General features: G+C 41.2%; 1 protein-coding gene and 2 long non-coding RNA genes across 6 annotated transcripts in view; 1 reads left to right on the forward strand and 2 right to left on the reverse strand.

The window, feature by feature from the left end:
- KHDRBS1 (KH RNA binding domain containing, signal transduction associated 1) overlaps positions 1 to 9,972 on the reverse strand; it is a 37,975-nt gene extending 28,003 nt beyond the window's left edge. For all 4 annotated transcript variants that reach the window (XM_072974891.1, XM_072974892.1, XM_006196916.3 and 1 more), the window contains exon 1: positions 9,303 to 9,972. In XM_072974891.1, the coding sequence (XP_072830992.1) occupies positions 9,303 to 9,684 (382 nt within the window). In that variant the 5' untranslated portion in view covers positions 9,685 to 9,972. The remainder of the gene's footprint in view (positions 1 to 9,302) is intronic.
- LOC140700732 (uncharacterized) lies at positions 1,510 to 4,733 on the reverse strand. Its single transcript, XR_012079343.1, has 2 exons — positions 4,291 to 4,733; positions 1,510 to 1,773 (listed from the first exon to the last, which is right to left on the reverse strand). It is a non-coding gene; the product is annotated as an uncharacterized lncRNA (long non-coding RNA).
- Positions 9,973 to 10,107: 135 nt separating the features above from the next.
- LOC140700731 (uncharacterized) lies at positions 10,108 to 10,993 on the forward strand. Its single transcript, XR_012079342.1, has 2 exons — positions 10,108 to 10,781; positions 10,915 to 10,993. It is a non-coding gene; the product is annotated as an uncharacterized lncRNA (long non-coding RNA).
- Positions 10,994 to 27,424: the final 16,431 nt, after the last annotated feature.

A 27,424-nucleotide genomic window follows, 5' to 3' on the forward strand; every position in this document is an offset into this window, starting at 1 on the left:
GAGGCAATGAATAGCAACTAAAAGGTTATATGGTCCACTGAGAACAATAAAAAAAACAAACAAAAAAAGAGATTTATATTCCCTAAAGTATACTTCCACAGTGTTTCTATCTTCTATAATTTTAAGGCAAGGGTTCTCAAACTTCACTGTGTCTAAGAATCACCTGGAAGGCTTGCTAAACTAGACTGCTGGGTCCCACCCTGAGTCTGGGATTTCTGTTAAGGAATTTTCATTTATAACAAGTTACTAGTGATGCTGATATTGCTGGTCTAGGAATCACATTTTGAAAACCACTGGTTCAATGTATAAAGATACACTACTTCAAACACATTCCGCAGATCTGTATCTTTAATAGTTCTTAAAAGTAACTGTTTAGACTAAGTCCAGCTGTTAAGTACACAGATGAAGGAAAGTTACTGAGACTGACTGACTTCACAGAGTTCAGAATTTCAAACTGAAGGCTTCTGTTTATTAACAAGCCTAATTTCAGATGTTACAGTATACTCCTATAAGAACTCTAAAAGACAGTGCTCTTTGCACTTCTATTTTTCATTGCTTGGAATAGAAAACAAATTCGACCTTACAATCAACAGACTAAATGCTTCATTCAACACCCTGTTTGTTGTTTCACTGGTGGTGTATCCTGACCTCCATTCCTTCCCACTTACTGCTAATATTAACTTTTTGTAGTTTTGAGACTACCATCTCTGAACACACATCCTCTTGAGTTTCCAAGATGGAAAACTGGGTACTCAATCCTCAAAATTCCTATAGGAACAAAGATGCCACATTTCTAATCTGAAAACTTCACTGAGGAGTTTCTGAAAATATGGAGCAAATTACATACTTCATTTTATGTATGTTCCCTCTGTGTGCCCTCATTGCTGCCATCTAGTTAGGTCCTTCAGCTGTATTTTATACCACTTCCCAGAAACTTTACTTGACCAGTGCAAGAAAATAAGACTCAGTCTGTTAAGCTGTTGTACTCCCATAGGAAACAGGGCTGCAAAAATGGAACCAAGCAGAACAGTTTAATATCAATATAATGTGCTCTGTGAATTTAAGGCCTTTATATACATGGATCCTTCTGCTATATTTTGAACTAGTGAAATGTTAATTAGGATCCCTTTGATCAATTTATCTCACAATTAAAAAATATTAAAGGGTTTTTAGACAATTCAGAGAACAATGATTTAAATAAAACAGGATTTGAAAGATAAAAGAAATCAGGAGAGTTCAGCCTAGAATGCTTAAGAGTAAGAAGCACCTTGAGTCTTTATGAAGGGTCATATTCCATGTTTGGAAGGGAAAGACCAAATATTTATTCAATGCCTACTACGATGTATCAAATCCTATACAAATATTACCTCATTTATACTAAAAAGTAACTCAGTGAAATATCTGGTACAATCCCCATTTTGTAACTGAGGAAACTGAAACTCAGAGAAATTAAACCTCTAAATCACAAAGCTGTTATAGTAGTACTAGAATAAGGATTAAAACTCAGGCTTTCTCTAACATCAAACCTCATGCTTTTATTATTGCCTCTCAATGAGGGGGTTGGTTGGGGGGGAGGGGCAGAGACTTTAAGCAAGAAAGTGCTGATTTTGTAAAGTTTTGGGAAGTATAGCTTATACCACCAGACACTGTCATGCAGCTAAAGGCAACAAAGGGGAGCCGTGGGAACCTAAGATGCTCAGCTGCCAGCTCTTTCTTTTTTCACTGTTGTATTTTCCTCCTTGGCCTCACTTCTTGTGGAGAGCTACGAGCAGGCTGTAATGGGAAGGAGAAAAAAAAAAAAATCAAGAAGCTTCCTAAAAATGGCTTACCCTCAGGCAGAAGTACTTTCTAGACAACCATTTTGAAACTGACTCCTTTAAACAATCTTTGCCTGGGCCTCTGGAGACCTTATATGTCCCAGGAGTCAAAGAAAGAAAAACTGAGGTGTAAACAACACAGAGAGGTGATGACCCATTTGCTTCAAAGCCAGATGTTGGCAATAATCATATCTACTGCCTTCTATGTGTCAGGAATTTTGTATTTATTGTTTCCCTCTGTCTTTATAACCAGGATTATCCTCATTTAACAGGTGAAGAAATCTTGTCCAAGATTACAAAATTAGTGACAGAGTAGGTATTTAAACCCAGGTTATTCCTTATGTCAAAGCAAATTCAACTAATCTTGTGGCATTTCTTCTACTCCATCTTTTACTGTAACAATCTTTCCTTTTTTGGTCTTATCAAAACCACACTGTAAGCTCCAAAGGATGAGAACTGTTTCTTAAATGTATGTCTGAGAAGAAAGAATCTGAGTTGTGAGGCTAGACAGAACTGGGTTTGATTCCCAGCTCTGCCACATGCTTGGTGTGTGACCTTGGGGAAGTCATTAAACCTCATTTAGTCTTCCTTCTTACTTTTAAAAAGGAAAAAAAATTTTAATGGAAAAAAGAGATTTAATGAACAGAAGAATGTTAATACTAGAGAAGTTTGGAAAACTTATGTTAACTTTATCAACTAGACTGGCTTAACTAAGAAAGGCATAAATGCATTTCATTACCTGAACATTTGATAAAGGCTGCATAAGGAGCAAGACAATGGTCACTATTTTCCCGATGAAGGCATCCAGAGATAGTGTTTCCAGGAGGGCAAGATTCATATGATATATGCTTCAAAATGTCAGGGGTCATGCCATTCTCCAGACTATCAATGTATTTGGTTCATACATCTAATGACAGCACTGCTTCCCCCCGCTGGGAACAATTTCTGGCCCCTTTCTATCACTAAACTAAGTATCCGCCATTTGTAGCACGATGTCTAATACACAACATGCATCTATAAATTTTACCGAATGAAAGAAGTGTACCATTAACACCCTCAACTTCCCTTAATGATTCACGTAACTCTATCAACCCCAAATTTATAATTCTCTGCCCTGTATCTGTTAGTAAATCCTTTGAGAATCCCAATTCCAGTAAGTTTACTTTGTATAAAACCACTCCATTCTTTTCATTTTTCAAATTATCTATTATTTAAATCAAGAGCACAGAGCAACAGGTTCTTAATCTTGTTGAAAGTAATGAGCCTCTGCAGACTAGCTCCCCAGAAAAAGATACAAACAACAATATTTCACATTCATTGTTCACTAAGGGTGGGTATTGTTAGAAAAAAAAAAATCCTCCAAAGCCTGAGTTAAGAGCCCTTTTTTAAAGGGCTCAATTCTCAAATTCCAGGACAGTGGCAAACCTTCTATTATGGCATATTGACCACGGTCTCCCAAATCTCTTTCTTAGGGTACAATTTAGAGTTTCAGGCTTTTTTTCTCTTAAAAAAAAAAAAAACCAAACCAAACCAAAACAAAACAAAGGAAACCAAAAAACCCTATTTTGAAGTAACCATGGACTTACATGTGGTTGTAAGAAATGAGATCTCATACATCCTTCACCCATTTTTCTCCATGAAAACATTTTACTTACCTATAATACAATATCATAACCAGAAAACTCACATTAATACAATCTACCAACATTATTCAGATTTCACCAGTTTTACATGTACATATTTGTGTGTGTAATTAGTTCTATGCATTTAATTGGATTCATCTGATCACCACCAAAGCCTAGATATGGGACAGTTCACCACAAAGATCCCTCACGCTACCCTTTTGTAGCTAGTCAACGACTTCCCATCTCTGCCTCACACTGACAACCACTAATGTTCTCCATCTCTATTATTTTGTCTTTCCAAGAATGTTAATTAATGGACACATATGATGTAACCTTTTGAGATTAGCTTTTTCACTCAGTATAACTCTACTGAGATCCATTTAAGTTGCTGCATTCATCAAGTTTACCTTTTTAACAAACTATGCAGTTTTTTCTAATGGGGGTACTAGGGATTAAACCCAGCACCTCCTGCTTGCTAAGCATGCGCTCTACCACTGAGCTATATCCACCCCCACTTTTTATTGTTGAGTAGTATTCCATAGTATGGATGTACCATAGCTGAACTCTTCACCAACTGGAGACATATGATTTATTTCTAGTTTTTGGCTACTACAAATAAAGCTGCCATGAACATTCATGGACAGGTTTCATGTAAACCTAAGTTTTAATTTTTCTGGGATAAATGCCCAAGAGCACAACTGATGAGTCATATGGTAAACACATTTAATTTTGTAAACACTGCTTTATCAGAGACCTATGCATGCTGGCAATATTTTACTTCATCTTGCCAGTATCATGTTCCATAAAAACAGTATTGTACCATATGTATGTAGCCTCATAGGACTTACTCTTTCAGGTAACATTAGATTTCCAAGATTTCGCCATGTTGTGGCATGTAGCTGTAGTTTTCATTTTCACTGCTGTATAAATCTTTCCTTTTGAAAATCTCACAGTATCCAAAAATGATGAAAAAAGCTGCATCATTTTGTGAACAAAGTGTGCCATTTTATGAGTGAGGCACTCATGTGCAAAAGTTTCTTTGGGTATATTCCTTGTTGAATTTTAAGGAATCTGTATGTTCAGCCTTCAGATGAAATGCTAAACTGTTATCCAAAGTAGTTGTACCAATTCACAATTATACCAGCACTTTTTAAGAGTTCCTTTTAATTCATATCCCAAGCAGTGTCTTGACTCCATCTTTGTCAATGTAGCAGGTTTTCATTATTATCCTGTCTCCAAAATTTTTTTTTCTCATTTACCTTCATTTACTCTCCTAGCTACTTTTTTATTCAACCTGTCAAGTTGAAAAAAATAAATCTAGTTGGAATTAGTTTGGAAAATGCAAAAAACCAACATCCTAATTTAAAAGTTGTCATCTTTAGAAGACTAGTTCATCCCCCCACCAGACCATGGTATTTTTTTCTTTTTGTTCAGATCTTCCTTTATCACCTCTAGTAAAATTTTAGGTTGACAGTATGTGATCACAATCTTCCTCATCTGTAATAGAGATAAAAATTTTTCCTGCTTTATAGAATTGCCACAAGATGGAATTAATGAGTAGCACACCTCATGGCACACATTATATTCTCTGCAAAAGTTATATGCTCTACATTGTTTGCTATGATTACTCATATACATTTTTAAGGAATTTTTTTTGTGTGGGGGAACGTTACTGATTGATTGATTGACTGAGGCAGTACTGGAGATTGAATCTAGGACCTCATGTATGCTAAGCATCAGCTTTACCACTTGAGCTATACCCTCCCTCACCTTTTTAGTGTTTTAATTCACATACATTTTGAACTGATTTCATTGCCTATCCCAAAGCTTCTGATACTCTAAAAATGAGATCATTTTGTCAATTCTTTTCTAATTGGCTACTGCTCCTCTATTAGAAATCTACTGATTTATACATCTTTCCCCTATAATTATCCATACCATGCACTACTTTCCTAGGTAAACAAATGACACTGTTGCAAATGATGATAAATTTTGCCTTTCTTTCCTAATATTTATACTCATACCTATACAGTTATCCCTCGGTACCCGAGGGAAGATTGGTCCCAGGACCATCCCCCCCATAGCAAAATCCAAGGATACTCAAATATCTTTGAGTATATCCATATATAAAATGACACAGCACTTGCATACAACCTATGCACACCCTCCTGTATACTTTAAATCATCTCTGGATTACTTATAGTAGCTAATACTATGTAAATGCTATGTAAATAGTTGCCAGTGCAAGGCTAATTCAAGTTCTGCTTTTTGGAAATTTCTGGAATCCCCCCACCCCAAATATTTTTGATTTGCCATTAGCTGAATCCACAGATATAGAGAACCTGTGGATATGGAGGGCTGACCATATTTGGTCTATAGTTCTTCAGCAACTCCACTTTCTGCTTTTAATAGGTTTAGCTAGCCCTGTAGAACGAAATGGGAATATCCAGATGTATTTCTATAGTATGTTGTAAATAAAATAATTAACTATTTTGAAGTTTCAATAGATTGTTTGTAAATATTCTCCACTGAGTGCTTGTGGGAATTTCTCAGTATCCTTTCAAGATTATCTGAGGATTGTTAATCTATTCAAAATGTTTCCTTATTCCTGTGTCACTTATATTAATTAATTATTTCCCCAGTTGCAAAGAGTAGAAAAAAACACATATACATAAAAACACTATGTTTATTTAACATAAGTAATAAATCATTTTTGTTTTAGAAAACAAGCATGGGTACCCCGATCCTTGTATGTCTGCAAACATATTTAATTGTCATCATGGTTGAATACCAATTTGGCTAATATAGCCTATATTCAAAAAAAACAAACAAAAAAAGATGACTATATTCAAAATCAAAATCCCTCAGAATTGTGTTGATATTTTTCCATCATGCAATGAAGATGAATATTCATTCATCAAATATTTATTAAGAGGCCACTCTGCCGCACTCTTCAAGGAACAGAAGATACAGCAGGGAACAAGGCAGACAAAAGATCCCTGCTCTGGTGGAGCTGACATTCTAGCCATAAATAAGGGGCAGCCAACAAACAAACACATAACTACAACATATGGTACATCAGATGCAGATAAGTGCAAAATAAAGTAAAGCTGGGAAAAGGACAGGGAGGGCTGTGTGGCCGGTAAAGGAAGAGTGGTCTGGGTCTTGCAGCACCTCTTGGGAAGTGGGCAGAGGTGCCTGAAGGAGTTGCAGTCCCGAATGCTAGGCTCTGCTCTCTGGGTTTCCTCCTTCTGTGCCTGCCTTGTCATCTTAACTGCACTGTCAGCTAGCATTTTTATATGTTCAAAGAGATTTTCTTCCAATATTTTAGCACAAAATACTTTAAGGTTAAAGTACTATTTGTTGCAGGTACTATAGAGGGAGGTTGGGGGTGGAGGGCAAAAAGGGTTAGGTGTGAGGATCCAAACTCAGACTAACTCCAAATCCTAGTTACGCTGTTTACTAATTTTGTTACCTTAAGCAAATTAATCTCTGTGTGCCTCGGTTTCTTCATACATAAAAGTGAAGATAATAAGAGTAACTTCCTCACAGTATTGTCGTGAAGGCTAAATATTTGATGTAAAGTGCTGAGACCAGTATCCAGCATCTACCATAGTGTTAGCTATACTTATCTTACATAATCCTTATCAGAACTCAAATACTACTATTGTCCTCTCAGTCTCACTTCCTCACAGCTAGTTGACTTTACTACAATCCCTTTTCCAGATCATTCAAAAGTACCTCAAAAGCCAGGTCCAACATATATTGAGACTTACCCATGCTGAGTATTCATACATCCTACGTCAGTTCTCTCAATGAGCCAGCATTACCTCAATCCTATTTCTCCAATTAAAATTCAATTTGGTTAAAGAAAAAAAATTTAAAAACTCAAATTCAAAAATGAAAGAGCACTTTCTTGCAACAGAAGTTAAGCAGTGAGAGATGGATAAAAATTGTAAGTAACTTTTAAGGATCAATAGTTTTTGATGGCCATACTGAGAAGCGATCTTTTACTTTAAAAGATGAGTACCACACTGGACACTTGATGTGCTCAGGAAGGCAAAAAAAACCTTGAATTCTCATACCTTACCCAGTACCACAGATTTACAACTAGAAGAAAACTGGTGACAAGTTATTATCTAATGATTATAGGTCAAAAGGAACCGTTCTATTGCTTTTTACACAACATTTAATCCTCACCACTCACCATCTCACTTTACAGATGAAGTTACTGAGGTTTAGAAAGTTTCCCAAGTGCAGGTAACTAGTCAAGAGTTAGAATTTAAAACCCAAGCCAACACCTTAAAGTTCTCAAATTTGTTATTTTATTCCCGCACATTTAATCTGGACTGATTAAAGATGTGAGGAAATAAAAATAAGACCCATTCAGCCTTTATTTAGCATTTAGTCTGGCATTACTGAATCTGCATGTACTTGCTTTCAGATTCAAACACCTCGTGTTTGCTACATGCAAGAGAATATGAAAAACATAAAGGTTAAATAGCATTCCTTGTCCTCAAAGAGCTTGCCAGAAGAACACGATGAACAGTAACGTTTCAAACAATCTGACTGTGTTACAGAACAGCAAAGCACTGAGTTGAAAATATAAGTAGTTTATCTAAATGTTCTTACTCTTGACCACCGCGGGCTTTGTTTATTGTGTTTAAAAGTAAAGTCCTCTTACCAATGGTGGGAGATAGAGAACAAAGAAAGGGAAACGACATTTTCATAACGGATCTGTCCATTATATGGAACTTGCCAAAGAGTCTAACTACTCATTCGGTGTTGAACGTGAATTTTTATTTGCTAGATGAAATTTAGGTATCATAAGATACACTTATTAAAACGTTTTAACTAGAAGAGAGCAAAACAGACGGCTTTAGGGAGAAATCAGAGCGACTAGGTGATAGCCAGTGCTAAGCAGGAAAGGAGCGCTAGTCTAAAGACAGGACAAAGACAACTTATTCCTAACCTATTTCACTACTAAAGCAAAAAAAAAAAAAAAAAAAAAAAAAGGGAGGGGGGGAGACCAAACCTTTCAGACACAAGCATCATGCAACTTCTCTCAGTTTTTTTCCCATCATACTAGAAATGTGACGCAAACCATCCTTCACTTGCCTCTATCATCCCCTTTCACTGTCTCTAGGGTTATTTCCCCTCTTCTTGAATGACAGGCGCACGATGTAAAATAAAAGGGTCTAGCCGTCCGGCTCTGTAGCAACGACCATTTTATCGGCTGAAGTCGGAAATCTGATTCGGAAAACCTCAAGCTCCGATTCCCACAGGTTGCTCCTGCCTCCGAGCAACTTAAGCTCCGTTACCGCTAAGTCCAACTCGGCCCCGGCGGCCGCGGCGCTGTGGACGGGGCACTCCAGCCTCACCCCATCTCACCTCGGCCCTCTCTCCCACGATCCCTCCCGGCTCAGGCTGTCTTCACCTCCTACACCCTCAGTTGAGGCGCCGACCGCCACCTGCGATCAAAAAAGCTTTCCCTTTGGGGAAAGGGGAAGATAAAGCTTCATTTCTGTAAGAATCTGAGCACTCGAAGCGCGGGGCAGCTGCAAGAGGTGGGAGGGGGAAGGGTCGGCAAGGGGGCGGGGAGCGCGGCACTATCCATCAAGATCTTTGCGCAAAGAGATCGTCAAGTCCCCTTCGGGCCTCCACTGCAGCCTAGAAATTCTCCCTCGCACCCTGGGCCGAGAAGGGAACGTTGAATCCAGGATCCTAAAGATGAGGAAGAGAGAAAGGCATCCACGACAGCCTGGGTCCCCAGGGGGCGGGAAGCGAGAGGAACAAAGCCGCTGCCACCAATGCCCCCGGGTGGCCGGGCGACCCAGAGGGACCCCAGAGGCCCGCTTACCTGCCGTCAGCAACTGCATGGCGTGAGTGAAGGACGGGTCGAGCGAGTCCTTCTCAGCCATGAGTTCGGGAAGGTACTTGTTCTCCGGCTCCATCTTGACGGAGGCAGTTGCTGAGGGAGGCAGCAGCGGGGTCGGCGCTGGACCGCCCACTGTCGCGTCGGGACCCGTGGCCGAGGGCGGCAGCAGCGGTGGCGGCTGCGTGGCGGGAGAGGCCCGGGCGCCCCCCCGGGACCCCCCTCCGCCACCCCGGGACCGGTGAGGCAGGGGTGGCTGCCGAGACGGTGCCTGACGCACTGAGGGGTGGGCACCTGAGGGGTCCATGGTGCCGCTGCGGCCCGAGGACCGGCTCATGCGTGCGGCGGGGTCGTCCCGGCGCTGCATTGGGGAGGATGTGCGATCGAAGGGATCGAGGAAGCGACGCGGCAGCGGCAAAGGCCCGAGCGGCGGTTGGCGGGGGTGGGAGAGCGGGAGCGACGGCGACCGAAGCCGACCCGAGCGACCCAGCGAAAGAGAGCACCGGAAATGAGGCGGCGCGCGTGCGCAGCTAGCCACCGGCACCGCCCTTGGGTCTCTCCGCGGAGAACAAAGTCCCCAGTCGGGCCACGGCGCCTGCGCACCTCCGCGGAGCACGCAGAAGTCGCCTCCCCGATCGCCTTTTCCCTCCGAGCCCGCCAGGCCGAAGCCTTGTGCGCGTGCGCAGGTGGCCGCGGGCTCCGTTCGTTTTCTTTTCCACGTGACTCGGCGCTAGCGGGACACGTGTCTCCTCCCCCTTCTGGCCGAGTGCGCGGAGGGGGCGGGGGCTGTGGAATGTCTTTGTCTGCGCGCGGGCCCGCGGCGTGTGGGGCGGGAGACCTGTTACTCCCGGGGCCACGCCCCTTCCAACGGCTTTGAGGCCGAGGGTTGGGGGGCGGTCACTGAAGGATGGAAATGAAAGGAGACCCGCTTGGGGCACGCGAGAAGAGAAGGAGAGCGAGTTGGGGCTGTCTGGGCAGGGAGAGGGGAGGGAGAGAGACTGCCTGAACAGGGAGGAGAAAGAGGGCGCAGGGGAGAACACGGGTGAAGAATAGGGGAGACATTGAGGAAGGACGGGTTAGTGGAAAGACTGAAGGCTATTGGAGGAGTTGAACTAAGAGGGAGGGTTCAGATTGGAGACCTGATATCTAGCGAGGGAAAGGGCTCCAGACCAAAGCAGGGAATACAGAAGTCGTACCCGCGGTTTCCAATGTAATAGATTCTAAAACGTTAGCCATTGTTGGTCAGAGAAGTCATCGTAAAGCATTTTAACTCTTTACATGCTTCTGCAGACGTTGTTTCTTACGCAAAAAAGTGGGTTAGAGGCCAGCTCCTAAATCTGTGATTGTTACATCACTAGAGTGGCTCCTTCTACTAATGTGAGTGCAAATCCTCCTGCCCTTCACAATGAATCATTCCACACTTGCTCAAAGAAACAGACCTTTATCACTACTCTCAAGGCCAAGGTATATAGTGGACAGCCTCCCGTAGCGTTCTCCTCGTCGTGGGGAGCTATATGTAAATGAAGACTAGGTCTCTACTCTCCTATAAACTCTCAGAAACCTGGTACCTTTTCTAACCCTTTCCTTCCCTCCACAGATTTTTGCTTCAAGCCCTGGCTCCCATCCCTTTTCTTTCTGGATCAGTTCCCCTAATAAACCCACGCTTTTCAAAAGCCTTTCTAGAATTGTTTTCTAGGTGCCTGGAAACTTGGTTTTTAGATCTAAAACGTAGAAGCCTTCAGCTAGGGAATATTAAGGCCTGGCGACCTTCTTGGGCGTGGGAAGAGAAATCACTGGCAGAAATGAGACCAAAATACAAATTGCTCCACAAATTGTCACATATATATTATACATAGGTATCTCCAGTGTCTAGTGCAGTCGTTTACTTTGAGGTCACACAGGTAGTTTATAGTCAAGTCAAAAAAAGAATGTTTTTGAGTAACTGTAATGATGAATGTAATCTGACCATACCCAAAGATAAGTGACTATTATGTGGGATTGGAGTTCAAAGCAGAAATAGATTTCAGCCAGGGGAAAATGAGTTCCAGGCAAAGGGAAGTGTGAATAAATGAGCAGAGATGAGAATGCCACAGATGCGTTTAAGGGACAGGAGTAAGGGAAGAAATGGGTGGGTTGAGAGAGCAAATGCGCGGAGGAGGGGGAAGAGGGCGAGAAGGATTTATAGCTCCCTTGCGACTCATTTCTGCTGCTGTCCTTGAAACTCCTGCTTGGATGGTGGTGTTACAAATGGCTGGAGTGTCCTTGCTCTGTAATGAGATGCCCAGATGGAGGTACCTTGAGCTGAGGCTAATAAAACTTTGATAAAGAAGTGTCTGAGAGGCTCTGGGTAGTAGTATCTGTGAGGTTCTAGACTAGAATCAAACATTGTTTCTGGGAGGTTGCAAAGTCTTTACTTAATTTGTCTGAGGGTGGGGTTAAGGAGAAGCTTGAGCTCTTCTTCCAAGTAAGACATACAAAAGGTAATCTCTGAGGTGATGGGTTGTGAGGCTGCAGTGTATTTACCAAGTAGATGAAGCAACAGCCTCCTATTTGGGGAAGGGGGACCTTCCCTGTGGTCAGGGAAGAGTAATTCTTGTCCAGAAAGCCTGGAGGTCTGGATTTCATTTTGTGTTGATCACAGTATGCTGCCCCAGGTTCACCTGAAGGTATTAATAGCATGGGCTTGTGAAAAGACAGACTTTGGAGTGAGGCTGATACATTTAAAGCTAGCTTGTCCTCGTTGTGTGTCATTAGGAAAACCAGAGCCTTAGTTTCCTCGTCTATAAAGTGGCAGTAATGATATCTACCTTGAAGAACTTTTGTGAACATTAACAAATACCAGTGTAAACCTCCTGATGGTAAAGTCTATAAGCAGAAGTAATAATTATTATTATGCAATTTTTATGAAGATTTTTGGGTGCTTCATGTTAGCTGTGTATCTGAAAAGCCCGTTCTCTAATCTTTCTTGTTTTCACTGACTATAGATAGACTTTGTTTTGGAGTGGGAAGGGAGAAATTTCTTCTACCCTATTTACTCCCTCAATCCAGTTACTATGGTGTAAGATACAGGAGCAGTTGAGAGCATAGTGATTCACATGGAGTTAGGTCCCAATGCTGGCTCTTCCTTTTACCAGCTGGATGACTGAGCACTTTACTAAAACTTAGCCTCTGCTTTCTCCTCCTTGATAAAGTAGGGATCATAGCAATACCTACCTCGGGGCTGTTAGGATAAAGAGATAGCATTTGTGAAACACAGAAGCTGGCAATTAGTAGGTGCTTGATAAGTGATAGTGGCCATTGTTATTACTACACACGTTTATTGAGTACCTTATTGCATACTTTCACTTTTATGTGAGTCCTTAACAGAGGGGCTGGGAGGATTTTGTGTGTGTGTGTGCCTGTGGCTGTGTGACCTCCACCAGTGGAGGATCTGCAGGCCCTGTCTGCCTCCCCTGCTTTGCAGCCAGGTCCCAGGAGAAGGAGGGCTTCAGCTCTGGGCAGGAGAGTTTCTCTTCTAAGAATGCAGTTCATCTGTTCAATCTCAAACCCCTACCTGGTACCAAATATGTGGAGGGTGGGGAAGGAGAAAGGAAGACTGAAATTCAACATTTAACTTTTTTCCTAAGATTTTTAAATTATAAAAATATATGATTTGATTATTTAACATCTCTGTGCTTCATTTCCTCTTCTATAAAATGGAGATAAACAACTATCTACTTCATAGGGCTGTTATGAAAGCTCAAAGAGTGCTGATACAAAGCCATTAGAGGAATGCCTAGCAGATTATAAATGTTAAATAAATAGTGCATTTGAATATAAAAATATGCTTCTAGTTTTAAGAAAAATCTAACCATAAGATAGGCATAAAGTGAAAAGTAAAATTCCTCTTAAAACCTTGCCCATTCATTTGACTACCCTTCTCTAAAAGGCATTATTCAAGGGCTGATTGTGTAGCTTTCCAGACATTTTTATGCATCTCTATGCAAGTCTTTTTTTTGTTTTATATACAAACTATAGCATACTATATGAACAGCTTTTGACTTGTTCTTAAATAAAATATTCTAGTGACCTTCTCTTGTCAGTATATATAAATCTACTTCATTAAAATTTTTTAAATATTTTATTTTATTGTATTTTTTCTCCTTAATGGAGCACTGAAGATTGAACCCAGGACCTCATGCATGCCAAGCATGTACTCTACCACTGAGCTATAACCAACCCCACTTCATTTTTGATGGTAGCGTATTATTCCACCAAGTACTTCTTAGACAGTTCCCTTCTAATAGAAGTATATAGCGTGATCCCAGTTTTTCAGTATTGCAAATGATACTGCAATGAGTATCGGCATACAGAACATCTTTGTGCACTAATATCAATATATCTATGGGATAAATTCCTAGGAATGACACAAAAAGACTGTGCCAAGCAGCAGGGTAAGCAGCATCCTCCTCTCCCACCTGCTCCATCAATTCTGGGTACTCTCTTCCTATAGTTTTAGTCTTTGCCAGTGTGGTAGATGAAAACAGCATGAGATTCAACTTTGAATTAGAGTCCATGCCCTCAAGTATCTCACTACTGAGTGAAGGAGACCAATATGTAAACCAAGGGTTACCATGTAGTTTTAAAAGTGTTACCGTAGAGAACTGTGCGAAGAGCTGAAGGAGTGCACAGGCAGGAGTGACTGGCCAACTGCCAACATAAATTAGGGAAGTTGGATTTGGGGAAAGTTGCCAGGTAGAGTTGGGGCAGGGCATTTAAATGTTGGCAGTTCAGCTTGGTCCCGTGCCTGTTCTCCGTCCTCCGTGTTCTGGAATTTAGATCTCTAACCCAAATTTCTGAGTCCCAGATCCAGATAGCCAGTTGCATCCCTGCTACATCCACATTTGGGTGTCACAGAGACCCATCCAACTCAGCATGTCCCCATTAGAACTCACTGCTGCCACTAAGCAGTGCTGCTTCACGGCTTAGATGACTTGAGAAAGTTCTCCTTCAGGACCCAGGTCGGCTCCAGTGCTTCAAGTGTGTCAGGGCCAGCGACATTTTAAGAGGCATCCACTTTCAGGGCCATGTTCCTTGCTGGCCTCACTCTGCTCCATTCCCACAGGAGGCACCCTTGGTGGGGGCTGTGAGCAGGGACAGAAGGGGTCAGAGCAGGGCTGATGTGCCCAATGACTTGGCCTCGCTGCTTAGTCTGATAGTCACATGTGAAAAGTCCCTAGAAGTGTCCCAAAAATACTTGAAGGGGACTTTGCAGTGGCAACAACAGGAACCCAGAATGATTAGTGTTTATGTGGCTTTGCTGGAGTCCACAGGCTTATGAGGCCTGCATGATATTTGAATTATAATAATCTTTTTCTGCCTGTCCCCCCAACCAGAAAGTGAATGGCTTGTGTGCAGGAACCATTTCTGTCTGTACAAACAGAGGCTGGGATGAAGCAGGCATGTGATGAATGTATGTTGACCAAGTAAATACCTGCAGAATAATTAAACTCTCAATTCTCCCCGTTGCCTTCACCACTGACCTGCTTCTCCTCCAGTGTTCCCTGTCTTAGGGAACAACACCCCTAACTCACTGCACAGCTGGAAATTTGGAAGTCATCCTTAACTTCTCTCTATGGCCTTACTGCTCTACACCTGCTATATGCGATCCGTGCCTAAATCCTACTGTTGTTGGCTTCATAAACACTGCCCATCTATGTTTCTTTGTCTCCTACCTGTGCCTCCATCTGAGGTGTCATAGTGCCTCACCTGAACTTCTGCAGCCTCCAAACTGGTCCCTGACTTCTCTTTCTGCACCTCTTCTCTGTTCTCTACTGAAAAGCCAGCATGTTTTGAAAAAGCAAATCTGACCAGATCTGTCTGTCTGTCTCTCGCATACACACAAAAACACACACCCTTTGTTAAACCTCTTCAGTGGCTTCCCATGGCCCTTAGGATCAAGGCCTGAACCCTTACCATGTCTGACCCAGGCCTGCCTGCACGGTGAGCCCCGCCTGGCCTTCCTGCCTCATCTCATGCCATCTTCCTCAATTCCTGTGCTCGGCAGACGTAGTCTTTTTCAGTTCCTCAAACCAGCAAGACTCCTGCCTCCCCTGGACTGCAACACACGTTCCTGTTTCTTTGCCTAAAACTCCAATCACAGATCCCCTCCCACCTACTTCATCCCTCCCTGCTTCACTGTCTCTTTTCGTTAGATACTGTAATTCCTACACATCCTTCAGACTTATGAAAACACTTCTTTAAGGAAGGCTTCCCAGATCCTCAGGGCAAGTCAGCTTAACTTGTTTTTCTATGCTCTCTGGGCTCATTCCTAACACTTACCCATTTTAAATTTGCTTTTTGTGTCTGATTATTTGAGTAACATCTACCTCTGTCACTTGAATGTAAGCCCCATGAGGGCAGGAACTTTGCCTGTGGTGCTTAAGATGATGTCCCCAATACCCAGCAATATTGGATTGGCTGAACAACAGAGAGTTGTTGGCTCAATGGATGGAAATAGGAACAGCACATGTGGAGGCATGAAAACATTACAAAGCTTGGCATGGGGCCCTGGAATGTCAAGTCACGTGGTATGATCTGGACTGGGGGTAGGGGAGGTGCATGGAGGGCAGGAGATTTTTCAGGCCCAAAAGGTAGTCTGTGTCTCAGGGCTCTAGTAAGGAAATCGAATGCCCGTGGGGGCCATCAAGATCACAAGGTCAGAGATGTAGAGCAGAGAGGGAAACCAGTGGTTCATAGGCCATATTTGGCCTGTGCTATGCTTTAATTGGCCTGCCTAATTTAAAAAAATTGAAATAGTTGCCAGTACTTAGACATTGGGAGATTTCACATTTTTTTTAAGATTCTGGATTTCTAGCTTTTCTCAAAATATCAGCTATTCTAAGAAGATTGGGTTTGTACTCCTGCAAGTAATAATTATCTTCCACCTTAAGAAGGCACTGCCTCTAACTCCCCAGGCAGTTTTTCTACCAGCCTGACTCTCTAAGCACTTGAGTTAGTAACCCAGTTCTAGAGGGATCATTCTGGCGGGAGAATGGAAGAGACTGGAGAGGGTGGAGTAGGTGGGGGAAGGGCAGTGGCAGCCAGAGGAACCCAGGAAGCGAAGGGAGTTCATATTCAACTTGGAGACACCTAGACCCAAGGGACACTAATCTAGACTCAGTTGAGCTCAGGCTTGGGGTGGGGGAGGGGAATAAGCTCCAGAAACTAGGGACCTTCTTTAGCCCATGTTTGGACTAAAGAGAAGATAAAAACACAACAGGAAATCCGCTGTGATCCTGGCTGATCTGAAGTAAATGAAGGGAAACTCTGGAGTTTTAGCAAGATAAATGCTACCTTCTCCCGGGCCCGCCCTTGCCCTCCCCATGTCTCAGAGATACAAGATAAATAAGACCAGAGTCCTTACTACAGAGGAAATTGACAGTCTTGTTGGGGAGGAAAACATTTAAATAACTAGATAGTGCTAGATAGTAGAATTGAGAAGCAGCCATTCATTCAATAAATATATTTTGAGTCCCTACCACATGCCAGATACTGCGCAAGTACTGGGGATATAGACATGAAAGAGACAGACATGACCTTTGTCCTCATACAGTTTATACCTAGGTGGTTTGGGAGATCACAGGATGATGGAGTTAATTCTGAAGGAGGTTTATATGGGATGGGGGCTCTGGACGGCAAACATTTGAGCTGGAAGAATAAAACTTGCTACGACTTGGGTTGGAGTATAGAGAGTTAATTCTAGTCAGAAGAAAGAACAGGAAGAACCGGTGAGAATGTGTGAGATGTTTGAGGAAGAGAGAAGTGTTAGGTTAGAGTGACTTTCACAGAAGAGAAGAAAGCAAATTGTTTAGACTCCAAGTTGCCTTTTAATGTAAATACTGTTGGATTGTTTTCTAGAAACTGAATTCTTTAAAAAAATTATTTATTTCATTATTATTTTTAATAGAGGTGCTGGGGATTGAACCCATGACCTCGTGCATGCTAAGCATGCGCTCTACCACTGAGCTATACCCTCCTCCCTGAAACTGAATTCTTTAAAATGGAATTATTTCAAAATAACTAAAACAAGAAACCAGTCCAGAGGTGAAAACACCACTGTCCCAGTGTATGAGGTTTTACCGTAAAATAAGGTAATTGTTTTAAATCAGCGCAACACTCCAGAACCTACATGTTGAAATGAGAGGATTTTGAATTCCTCTATTCAAATTGCCTTTAGAGCCTAAACCCATTCTTCAGACTATTATCAAAATGGACAATTTTTTTGGTTGTTTCTTTATGTATTTATAGTTCAATCTTTGAATCAACACATGTTCAATTTGTATGGTAACATGAATAGCATTTAACATTAAAGCTGACAAATTTTTATTCTTGAGGGTGAATTTAATTTGGGGAAACAGATAATTCAGAGCCCAAGTTAGTAAATAGGGTAGAAATCAAGTTGGGAGAAAGATTTTGAGTTAAAAAGAAATTAAGTGTGACTACAGTGAAGTGAATCTGATTATCTTGTATAACTTTTAAAGTGGTCCCCAAATACTTTTGAGCGATGATGGTGCTGTCAGAACAACGGTAGAGACACCCACCCAAAGCATCTACTTCAAGAACAGCACTTGTTTTATTCACACATGTATGCCTGCATTCAGTAAGTATTCATATTCTATGCGAATACCTATCTAATAGATGCCAAGCATTGTTCTGGATGTTGAGGTAAGTGGTAAACAAGATACACAGGGTCCCAGTTTTGGATGTTTCCTAGATAGGGGAGATGAAGAATCGCCAAGTGAACTAACAGGGTTGAAATAAGCTTTAGAAAGACGATAAAGCGAGCTACTGTAATAGAGCGACTGAGCGGGGGAAGTTTGGAGACTTTAGGTGGGATAGACCCAGAAGGTCTCTCTGAGTGGGTCCTGATGAGGGAGATGAAGCCAATCAGGGCAGGTGCTGAAGGAAGTGCACTCTGGAAAAAAGGAACAGCAAGTGCAGGGGCCCTGAGGCAGGAACTGGTTGAATTCTAGGAACAGAAGAAAGGCCACATGACTGGAGAATAAGTGAGCACAGACAGTGGGTAGCTATAGAAGTGAGGGCTGAGGTAGGTAGGGTCAAAATCCAGCATGGCAGTGTAGGCTGCAGTGAGGCGTTGAGGCGGGAAGCCCCATAAAAAGACCAGCAGGACCCTTAGGCAGGGCCGCTGCTCTCCTCCCAGCACCGACCAGTTCTCTGGCCCAGAGGCTCTATCTCACTTTCTGCCTCTAAAGTGGCGAACTTACACCTAAAATTCTATTGGTTCCCTGAGTTCATTTCTGATTGGTTATTTCCTTCACTCCTGATTGATTACTCTCATTTCTGATTGTTCCACTTCTCTACTTCTGATTGGTCCATTTATAGTACTTCATTTGCATGGAGCTCACTCCTGATTAGTTATTTCTCTCACTCCTGATTGGTCTATTTCTACAAAGCTTGTTCCTGGTTGGTCAACTTCTGTTGTACTTTATTTGCATATGATGTTGCAAAGTGTAAAACTGGTAGCCTATAAAAGGCCTGTATAAACCGACAGACGGGGTCCAGAGCTTGAAGTGCTAACTCTTCTGGGCCAGCTGGCATAATAAACCTGAGTTCTCCAACTCTGTGAGTGCTGCTTGGTCTCTCACCCAGATCCAGGTTGCTGTAACACTGAGCTATAACACCAGCTGTAACAGTAACACGTTTTTCCACAACAGCGTTTTCTCTGGCTATTGTGTAGAAATTGGGGGAAGAGCAGAAGAACAAAGACCAACAAGAAGGCTGTTACCATAAATATCCAACAAATATTTATTTGGTACAGAAATTAACTTGTGTTTTATTGTTGTTCGTTCTTTTCTTTCAGTTTTATTGAATGTAGTTGACATATAACACCAAGTTTAAAGTGTACAGCATAACAATTTGATTTATATCCTTTAAGAATTATCATAGTAAGTTCAGTGAACATCATCTCATACAGATATGAAATTAAATAGAAAAAAGTTTTTCCTTGAGACGAGAACTCTTAGGATTTACTCTCTTAACAACTTTCATATATGACATACAGCAGTGTTAATCATTTTTATCATGTTGTACATTATACCCCTGGTGCTTATTTAGCTTATAACTGGAAGTTTGTACCTTTTGACTACCTGCATCTAATTCCCCCTCCCCAAGCCTCCACTTTGGGTAACCACAGATCTGTTCTCTTTCTCTGTGACTTTGATTTTGAAGTATAATTGACTGACAACACTACTAGTTCCTGTACCACAACACAGTGATTAGGTATTTCTATATATTTGAAAATGATTACCATTAGTCTAGTTATGATGTGTCACCATACAAAGATATTACAGTTACTGACTGTACTCCCCACAGGGTACATTTCATACCCTTGACACATTTATTTTGCAAATCGAACTTTGTACCTCCTAAACTTCCTCACCTATTTCTTTCCTCCTCCTCATCCCCTTTCCCCTCTGGCAACCATCTGTTTGTTCTCTGTATCTGTAACTCTATTTCTGTTTTGTTATGTTCATTTGTTTTTTAGATTCCACATATAAGTGAAATCATACAGTATCTGTCTGACTTATTTCACTTAGCATAATACCCTCTAGATCTATCCATGTTGAAATAACAAGATTTCATTCTTTTTTGTGGTTAATATTCCATTATGTATATATAGTGTATCTTCTTTGTCCTTTCATCCATTGATGGGCACTTAGGCTGCTTCCATATCTTGGCTATTGTAAATAATGCTGCAGTGAACATAGGGGTGCATTTATCTTTTCTAGTTAGATAAATACCTAGGAGTGCAATTGCTGGATGATATGGTAGTTCAAATTTTAATTTCTTGAAGAATCTCCATACTGTTTTCTATAACGGCTCCATCAGTTTACATCCCCATCAACAGCATGAAGTTTCCCTTTTCTCCATATCCTAACACTTGTATATGTTACCTTTTTGATGATAGCCATTTTGACAGGTGTAATGTGATAGCTTATTGTGGTTTTAATTTGAATTTCCCTGATTAGTGATGTTGAGCATCTTTTCATATGCCTGTTGACCATCTGTATGTCTTCTTTGGGAAAATGTCTATTCAGAGCCTCTGCCTACTTTTTAACTGGGGTTTTTTTGATGTTGAGTTGTATGAATTCTTTATATATTTCAGATATTAACCCCTTTTTGGTGCAGGTGACTTTTTCATTTTGTTGGTAGCTTCCTTCACTGTGCAAAAGCTTTTTAGTTTGACATAGTCCAATTTGTTTATTTTTGCTTTTGTTTCCCTTGCCTGAGGAGATGTATCAAAAAGAAAATTGCTAAAACTGATGTGAAACAGCTTACTGCCTATGTTTTCTTCTAGAAGTTTTATGGCTTCAGGTCTTGCATTTAAATACTTAGTGTATTTTGAATTTATTTTTGTGCATGGTGTGAGAGTAGTCCAGTTTGATTCTTTTGCATGTAGCTTTCCAGTTTTCCCAACATCATTTATTGAAGAGGCTGTCTTTTCCCCATTGTATATTCTTGACTTCTTTTCCATAAATGAATTGCCCATATAAGTGTGGGTTCATTTCTGGGCTCTCTGTTCTGTTCCATTGATTTATGTGTCTGATTTTTTTTTTTGGTGCCAGTACCATACTGTTTTGATTACTATAGCTTTGTAGTATAGTTTGAAATCAGGGCCAACAAATATTTCTTGAGCATCTACTATGTGCTAGGAACTGTACATGATGCTAGAGATATAATAGTGAATAAGATGTGGGTTCCTATCATCAGGTTGCTGACAACAGTGGGGGACACAAAGTAAACTGGCAATTGCATATCAGTGTAGTAAATGCTAGAATGGGGATAAGTACAAGCTGTGAGAGTACAGAGGAGGATCACCAGTCTGAGGGGGTTAAGGAATGCTTCCTGGGGAAGGCATCATTTAAGCTGAACTTGAAGGGCCTCAAGAATTAGCTACATGAAGGGGTGGAGAAAGTCATCCCAGGCTCTGAGGCGGCTCAGAGGAGAGCAAGAATTTGGTGAGTTTGAAGATGCACAAGGAGTTTAGTATATATCCTATGAAAAAGAAATCGGTCTTATGGGGAGGGTATAGCTGAGTGGTAGAGTGCATACTTAGCGTGCAGGAGGTCCTGGGTTCAATCCCCAGTATCTCCATTTAAAAAATTAGTTAGATAAACAAATAAACCAAATCCCCCCACCAAAAAAAGAAATGTCTTAAGTTTTGTGTTTTTTAAAAAATATAAGTCTTTTGAATTAGCATAAGAAAGGCATTCAAAGGTTTTTCAGCAGCAGAATGACATGGCTTAGGGGCCTGTCCAACTCTCAACTGCCTCTCTCCCTAATTTCCTAAAATCAGTCTTAATAATAATCTACTGAGTTGTGACTTTGAACCTGATATTATACTCAGTGTTGAAAAATACAAATCATGCTGGTTGAACACCTCTGTTTTCCTCTAACTAGATGAAAATGAACAGAGGAGGGAAAAATCATTACTTTCTGAGAAATGGAAGAGGCCTACCTGGGAAACTGCCTGAGACTACTTAAATCTTACCATCTGTGTGAGGCCATAGCCCAGGGGTACAGTGTTACAAAGAGACTTGGGGCCTGCTTTATGCATTTTCATGGATTCTTGACAATCCAGTTTATCAAAGGATGGGACCAGTCAATTGATTCTGTGCTCTAGTAAACTGACTTATTAGGTTTGTCCCTAACCTTGAGGGTATTTTTTTGTGCATAAAATGGATTCCTTATGGCACAGTTGTCTGCATTTCTTGGGATAGTGGTTCTCTGCCTATGTAATCAGACTTTTTCCTGAGACAAGCTTACTAGAGCACTTTCAGATTCCTTTTTTGATTGGGCAGGCTATTCTTTACTAGGAACAAGGATCTTGGAATCACAGAAATAATAAGTAATAATAGTCAACATCCACATGTGTTCAGCTTATTTAATTCTCACAGTAGTCCTGTGAGGCTGGTAGTGTTATTCCTATTTGATAGTTGAAAGAATAAAAGCACAGGGAGGTTAACCTTGCTCAAGGATACCAGGAATTTGAATCCAGGTAGTCTGACTCCAGAGCCCAAATTTTTAAGCGACCAATTTAGGGATTTAAAGACAATGATTCAACCATAAACTCCTAACATTATGTAAATTGGTAAAATCTGGCTTCCAGTTCTATAAAATCGGGTGTAATTATACTGAATTTGGTGATTATACGACAGCATCAATACAATGGCTGCAAAAAACATTCACAACCCATAAAAACCGAATTTCTTTGTACCATTAAGTTGGCCTAAACGAATTAATTTGTTCTCAAACTATTATAATATTAAGTTACTACAATAAAGTTCATGTTAAGCAATTAAGTTTGCTTTCTTAAAGTTTATCAAGTCTTTTCGGGAGGGGCAGAGGGAAGAAGAGAGAATGATCGTCCCTTCTGAAAAACCAATCTAAAGGAAGCTTAAGTTGGAGTGTTTGCCTTTTGGTAAATTTACCTATTACAAATGGAGACTTCCAAAATCTTTTATTCTTCTTAGAGCCCAACACCTGTAATGCCTAAGACATAATTACTGCAAATCATAATTAACATTTTTAAAGAACTTAGTATATGCCAGGCTCTGTGTAAGCCTTTAAGCCTAGAAGAAAGGACTATAGTTATACTGACTTTACAGAGAGGAAGAAACTGAGGCTCAGAGAGTTTAAATAATTTGCCCAGATCACGTAAATAGTGAATTAGGTTTGGATCGCAGGGTTATCTGATTTCTGAGTCCAAGCTCTTAAACTACAAATAGTTGTAGAAATTTGCTTTAAGAAATAGAGACTTACTTAAATATGTGAGGACGATTATTATGATGAGGATGTTTGTCCTACAATTTTGAACAAGTCAGATTCCCTTTCATCCCAAACTGCTCCTTAGTTTAATCTAAGTAATCAGATCCAAATATGAAATTAGATGCTTTAGGGGCCATTATCTTTTTTTCTTGACGTCAGCACAGGGCCCACTTGACACTTTGTTGATGTGTTATAGAGCATGTCACATTTTATGTGCCACATAATTATAAAATTGTCATCAGCAGTGGTTCTTAATAAGAGATCTAAAGCATCTCTGTGAAAAGACTGATATGGGCCTAGCAGACATGTTCTCCGCTAGGTGGGGTGAGGCAATGAGAGCTGAGATATGAGTGATAATCAGGCATCAAAGATGGCGAAAGCAGGGGTCTGTCTGTATATTGTAAAAAATCATTATGGAACAAAAGAGTTTCTTATTTTCTTGGTTTTGTTTGTTTTGGTGATGAAAATACAAAGTGTTCTCAAATAACCAAAATATCCCTTTCATAGGAAGATGGTAAAGACACCAGCAAAAAAATTCAAATACAGATATCACACCTTAAGACAAATTCTAATGGCATAGAAATAGCTTAGTAAAACAGAGCCCTGTGATTCCTGGGAATGCTATCTCGGAGGCAGCAACCTGCAGAGTTAGGGTAATGTCAAAGGATGTGGAATATGCCAGAAACTAGCAACTAATATACAGTGCCATCTTCTCCATGGCCAAATGCAAGGGTCCAGGGTGAAGGTGAGCATGATCCTTCTCACATATATACTTAATAATGCAGTCACTGAAGTTTTGCTTTTTGTTCCTGCAACTCTGGGTTCATCGGGTTTGGAGGTCCTGTTTCCCAAGGAATGCTTCCACCAGGAAACACAAACATTAAATTGGTTCCATTAAATTGGAAGCCAAGACTTCCCTCTGGTCATTTTGGGCTCCTTAAGCTATTGAACCAATGGCAGAAAAGGGGTTTACCACATAGGGTAGGGTGATTGATCCTGATTGTCAAGTGGAAATTAGGTTGCTGTTATCAACAGCGGCAAGAATTCGTCTGTTCCCAGTGGATTCACCATGGTACCTCTTAGTATTCCCATACCCAATAACCATCCATGTAAAACTGTAGCAAAGCAATAAGGACAGGGCCATGAAGGGCATGAATCCTGTGGAAATGAAGGTTTGGGTCATCCCACCAAGCAAAGAATCCCCTCCAGCCAGTGTGCTGGCAGATGGGGAGCGTAGACTAGGTTGTGAAAGAAGACAGCTATGAGTACCAGCTTAACCTCCTGACCACCTGCTGAGGCAGGGTCTGTAGCTACTGTGTGTATCTTACATTCATTGATTATTTCTCCTTCTTCCCCATTTCCTTACTATCTGGCATGAAAAACACTGGTGGTGTTAACTTTAAAAATTAGGTTCCATACGGAAGAGTAACAGCTGACATCACTGGGCAACACTGTGGTTGGTGACTGATGGACTTTGTGCCTCCCCTGGGTACCTACCCTCATCCATTCTTTGCCCTTGTTTGCCCTGAGCCCTGGGAAGCTAAGCTCTGTGGACTGTATCACCTGGGCTCATTGCTCACTTGAGTTCCACCAGTGGGAGACACTGGCAAGAGACTGGTGTGTAGGAAAAGAGAATTTGGGTTTTCCCCAGCTGTGTCATTTTCTCATTTTCTTGAAGTGGCTGCTTCCTTCTAAGACAGCAGCTCCTATCAGCAGCCCCTCTTCCATGGCTCAGAGCCTCCCTGGGTTCAGGAGACTCAGTTTCCTTCCTCTTGCCTTTTCAAGCAGGTGTGGTGATAACATCCTATTCCTGGCCTCTGGCTACCTCAGCCTCCCTTTTTGGATGCCTACGCATGGCCCCTTCATCAAAGTTTCTTGAATTATTTAATTTTAGTTCAGTTTCCTGCTGAGGCTCTGACTGACAGATCATTTAAAGGTGAGATGCAAGATTCTCAAAGTAAATCTGTTTATTATTTAAAAATAAATCAAGCCATAAATCATTTTTAAAAGGATAGGAGATGAAAGTTAAGTCATTCTTTACTAAACATTTATTGAGTACTTACTATGTGCAAATTAGGTGTTGGGAATATCAAAATTAATGTCAGTTGCCGCTCTAGTATACAAGCTAGCGGGGGGGCAGAGGTGCACACAAACTATACAGTGTGGTAGCTGTTCTCTGACAGAATTTCAAAGTTCTATGGAACAGATTTAAAGTTTACTCTTTTATTTCACAACTTGAATTTATTTTAATCTCCCTCCCTTTGACCTAGAAAATGGCCAATTGAGGGCATGTAAAATCTCAGAGAAATAGAATTATTTTTAAAAGGTTACTTTTATATTCTTAGTATAAGAGATTAATTACCAATGCAACAGAAAAAGATCTGGAGAGATACCCACCAACGTGTTCCCAGTTGTTACCTATGAGAAGAGGGACTAAGACTTTATACCTTTCTATATCATTTTCATTTTTTTCATGTTGAATTAAAAAACTTGTTAAAACTCTCTGTAATTAAATATGTAGTATAAGTGAAAGAAAGCAAGCAAATGTTTATGGCAGATCTCAGAGAGGAGGATATTGATTTGGGCCTTAAAGATTGAGTAGGAGGAATTGATGGAGTGGAGAAGAGGGGTGAGGATAAAATGTAATCACAGAATACCTTATCCTTGTTTCAAATTGTTTAGTACCTCCTTCATACCTGCCCCTGTAAATTAATATGTTGACAGCATCTTGTCAGAAAACAAGTATGTACTGAGTTCCTGCTCTATGCCAGTGTAAAGGATACCAAGGCAGTGTAAGTCAAGAGTTCCTGTTCTCAAATCATTTCCAGTCCCGAGGGGAGTTAATACATTCTCAGAACAGTTAGAGACAGCCCATGGTTAAGTACCAACAAGTTTGGCCCATGAAATAGTAGGAAAAGCTGAGTACACTGCCAAGGCTTGAGCCTGGGAGCCTTGGAACAGTGGTGCCATTTATAGAAATGGAAAGTTGGAAAAAGAGAGCTGTTTTGAAAGCAGATATACCTATAGTGAAATATCAGTCTATGTAAATTACTATTTGGCTATGCAAATAAGCAGGGCTGTATAAGTAATGCAGGGTGCCAGGAACTATAATAATCGCTACCTTTTATTGAATGTACACTGGGTGCCAGGCACAGTGCAGGGTCGTTTGCATACATTATCACTTAATCTTCACAACAAATCTATGAGGCCATTAAGACTCCTGTTTTTCAGATGAGGAAATTGACTTGGTCAGTTGCTAGGGCCTTGCAACCAGTGGGAAAGTGATAGATTAGGAATTGAACACAAGTCTGTTCAACTCCAAATCACTGTGACATTATGCTGTGTCGTCCAGGAGAATGTATGAGATACCAACTCTGCCCTTGGGTGTAAGTTGAAGGTGTAGGCAGGTGTGCCAACAGGCAATACCAGATCCTCAGACAGGGAGCTTTCCATCACCACCACCATACCAACATCATCAAAGGAAACTTGGAGAAAGTGATAACTGTGCACTGGAGTGGGAAAGGAAGGCTTCAGGAAGGAGGTGAGGTTTGAGCCAGGCCTTCAAGAATAGATCATATTTGAATAGGGAAGGAAATGGAGGAAATGGCCCTCCAAAGAGAGGAGGCTACAGATGCAGAGGAGAGAAGATGGACATGGGGAAGGCATGCATGGAAGCACAAGTCTGGATTGGGGCCTGATGGAGAGTCAAATCTAGAAAATCAGATATGAAAGGCCTTGAATGCCCTTGGATCTACTATGGGAAGGAAAAAGCCTTGATAGGAATTTGAGTGGAGATGACAGGGTGGTGGAAGGAGAGTATCTGGTGTGTTCAAAGTGATCTTTTCAGGTAGCCGGAGATGTTCAGGATGGATTAGAATTAGCCATTTAAAGTGGATCAGACCTGGGCTGATCCTGGTCTAGAGGGGCAACAAGGAAAATGGAAAAGGAGGTAGATGTGAAACATGTTTTGAAAGGAATGGAGATGTTTGGCAATTGATTGGATTCAGAAAGAGAAGAAAATAGACAGCAATCTAGGATTTGTTGTGTCCTCAGCCAGAAAAATGGTACCTTTGAGATCAGGATTAAGAACAAACAGAGCTTGCTTTTGGTGACTTGTGTTGTGGCCTTTCTCTGAGGGGGAGCAGGGACAATGAAGAGCCTGGGAAGGAGAGGGAGGGAAGGAAAGAGGGAGGGAGAGAGACGGGGTTGGGGATCAGCGTCAAGAAAACCAAGGGGAACAGGGAGGAGGTCTCAGAAAATTCAGAGGTTACCACAAG

Source organism: Vicugna pacos, chromosome 13 (assembly GCF_048564905.1).
Source record: "Vicugna pacos chromosome 13, VicPac4, whole genome shotgun sequence".
Classification (NCBI taxonomy): domain Eukaryota; kingdom Metazoa; phylum Chordata; class Mammalia; order Artiodactyla; family Camelidae; genus Vicugna; species Vicugna pacos.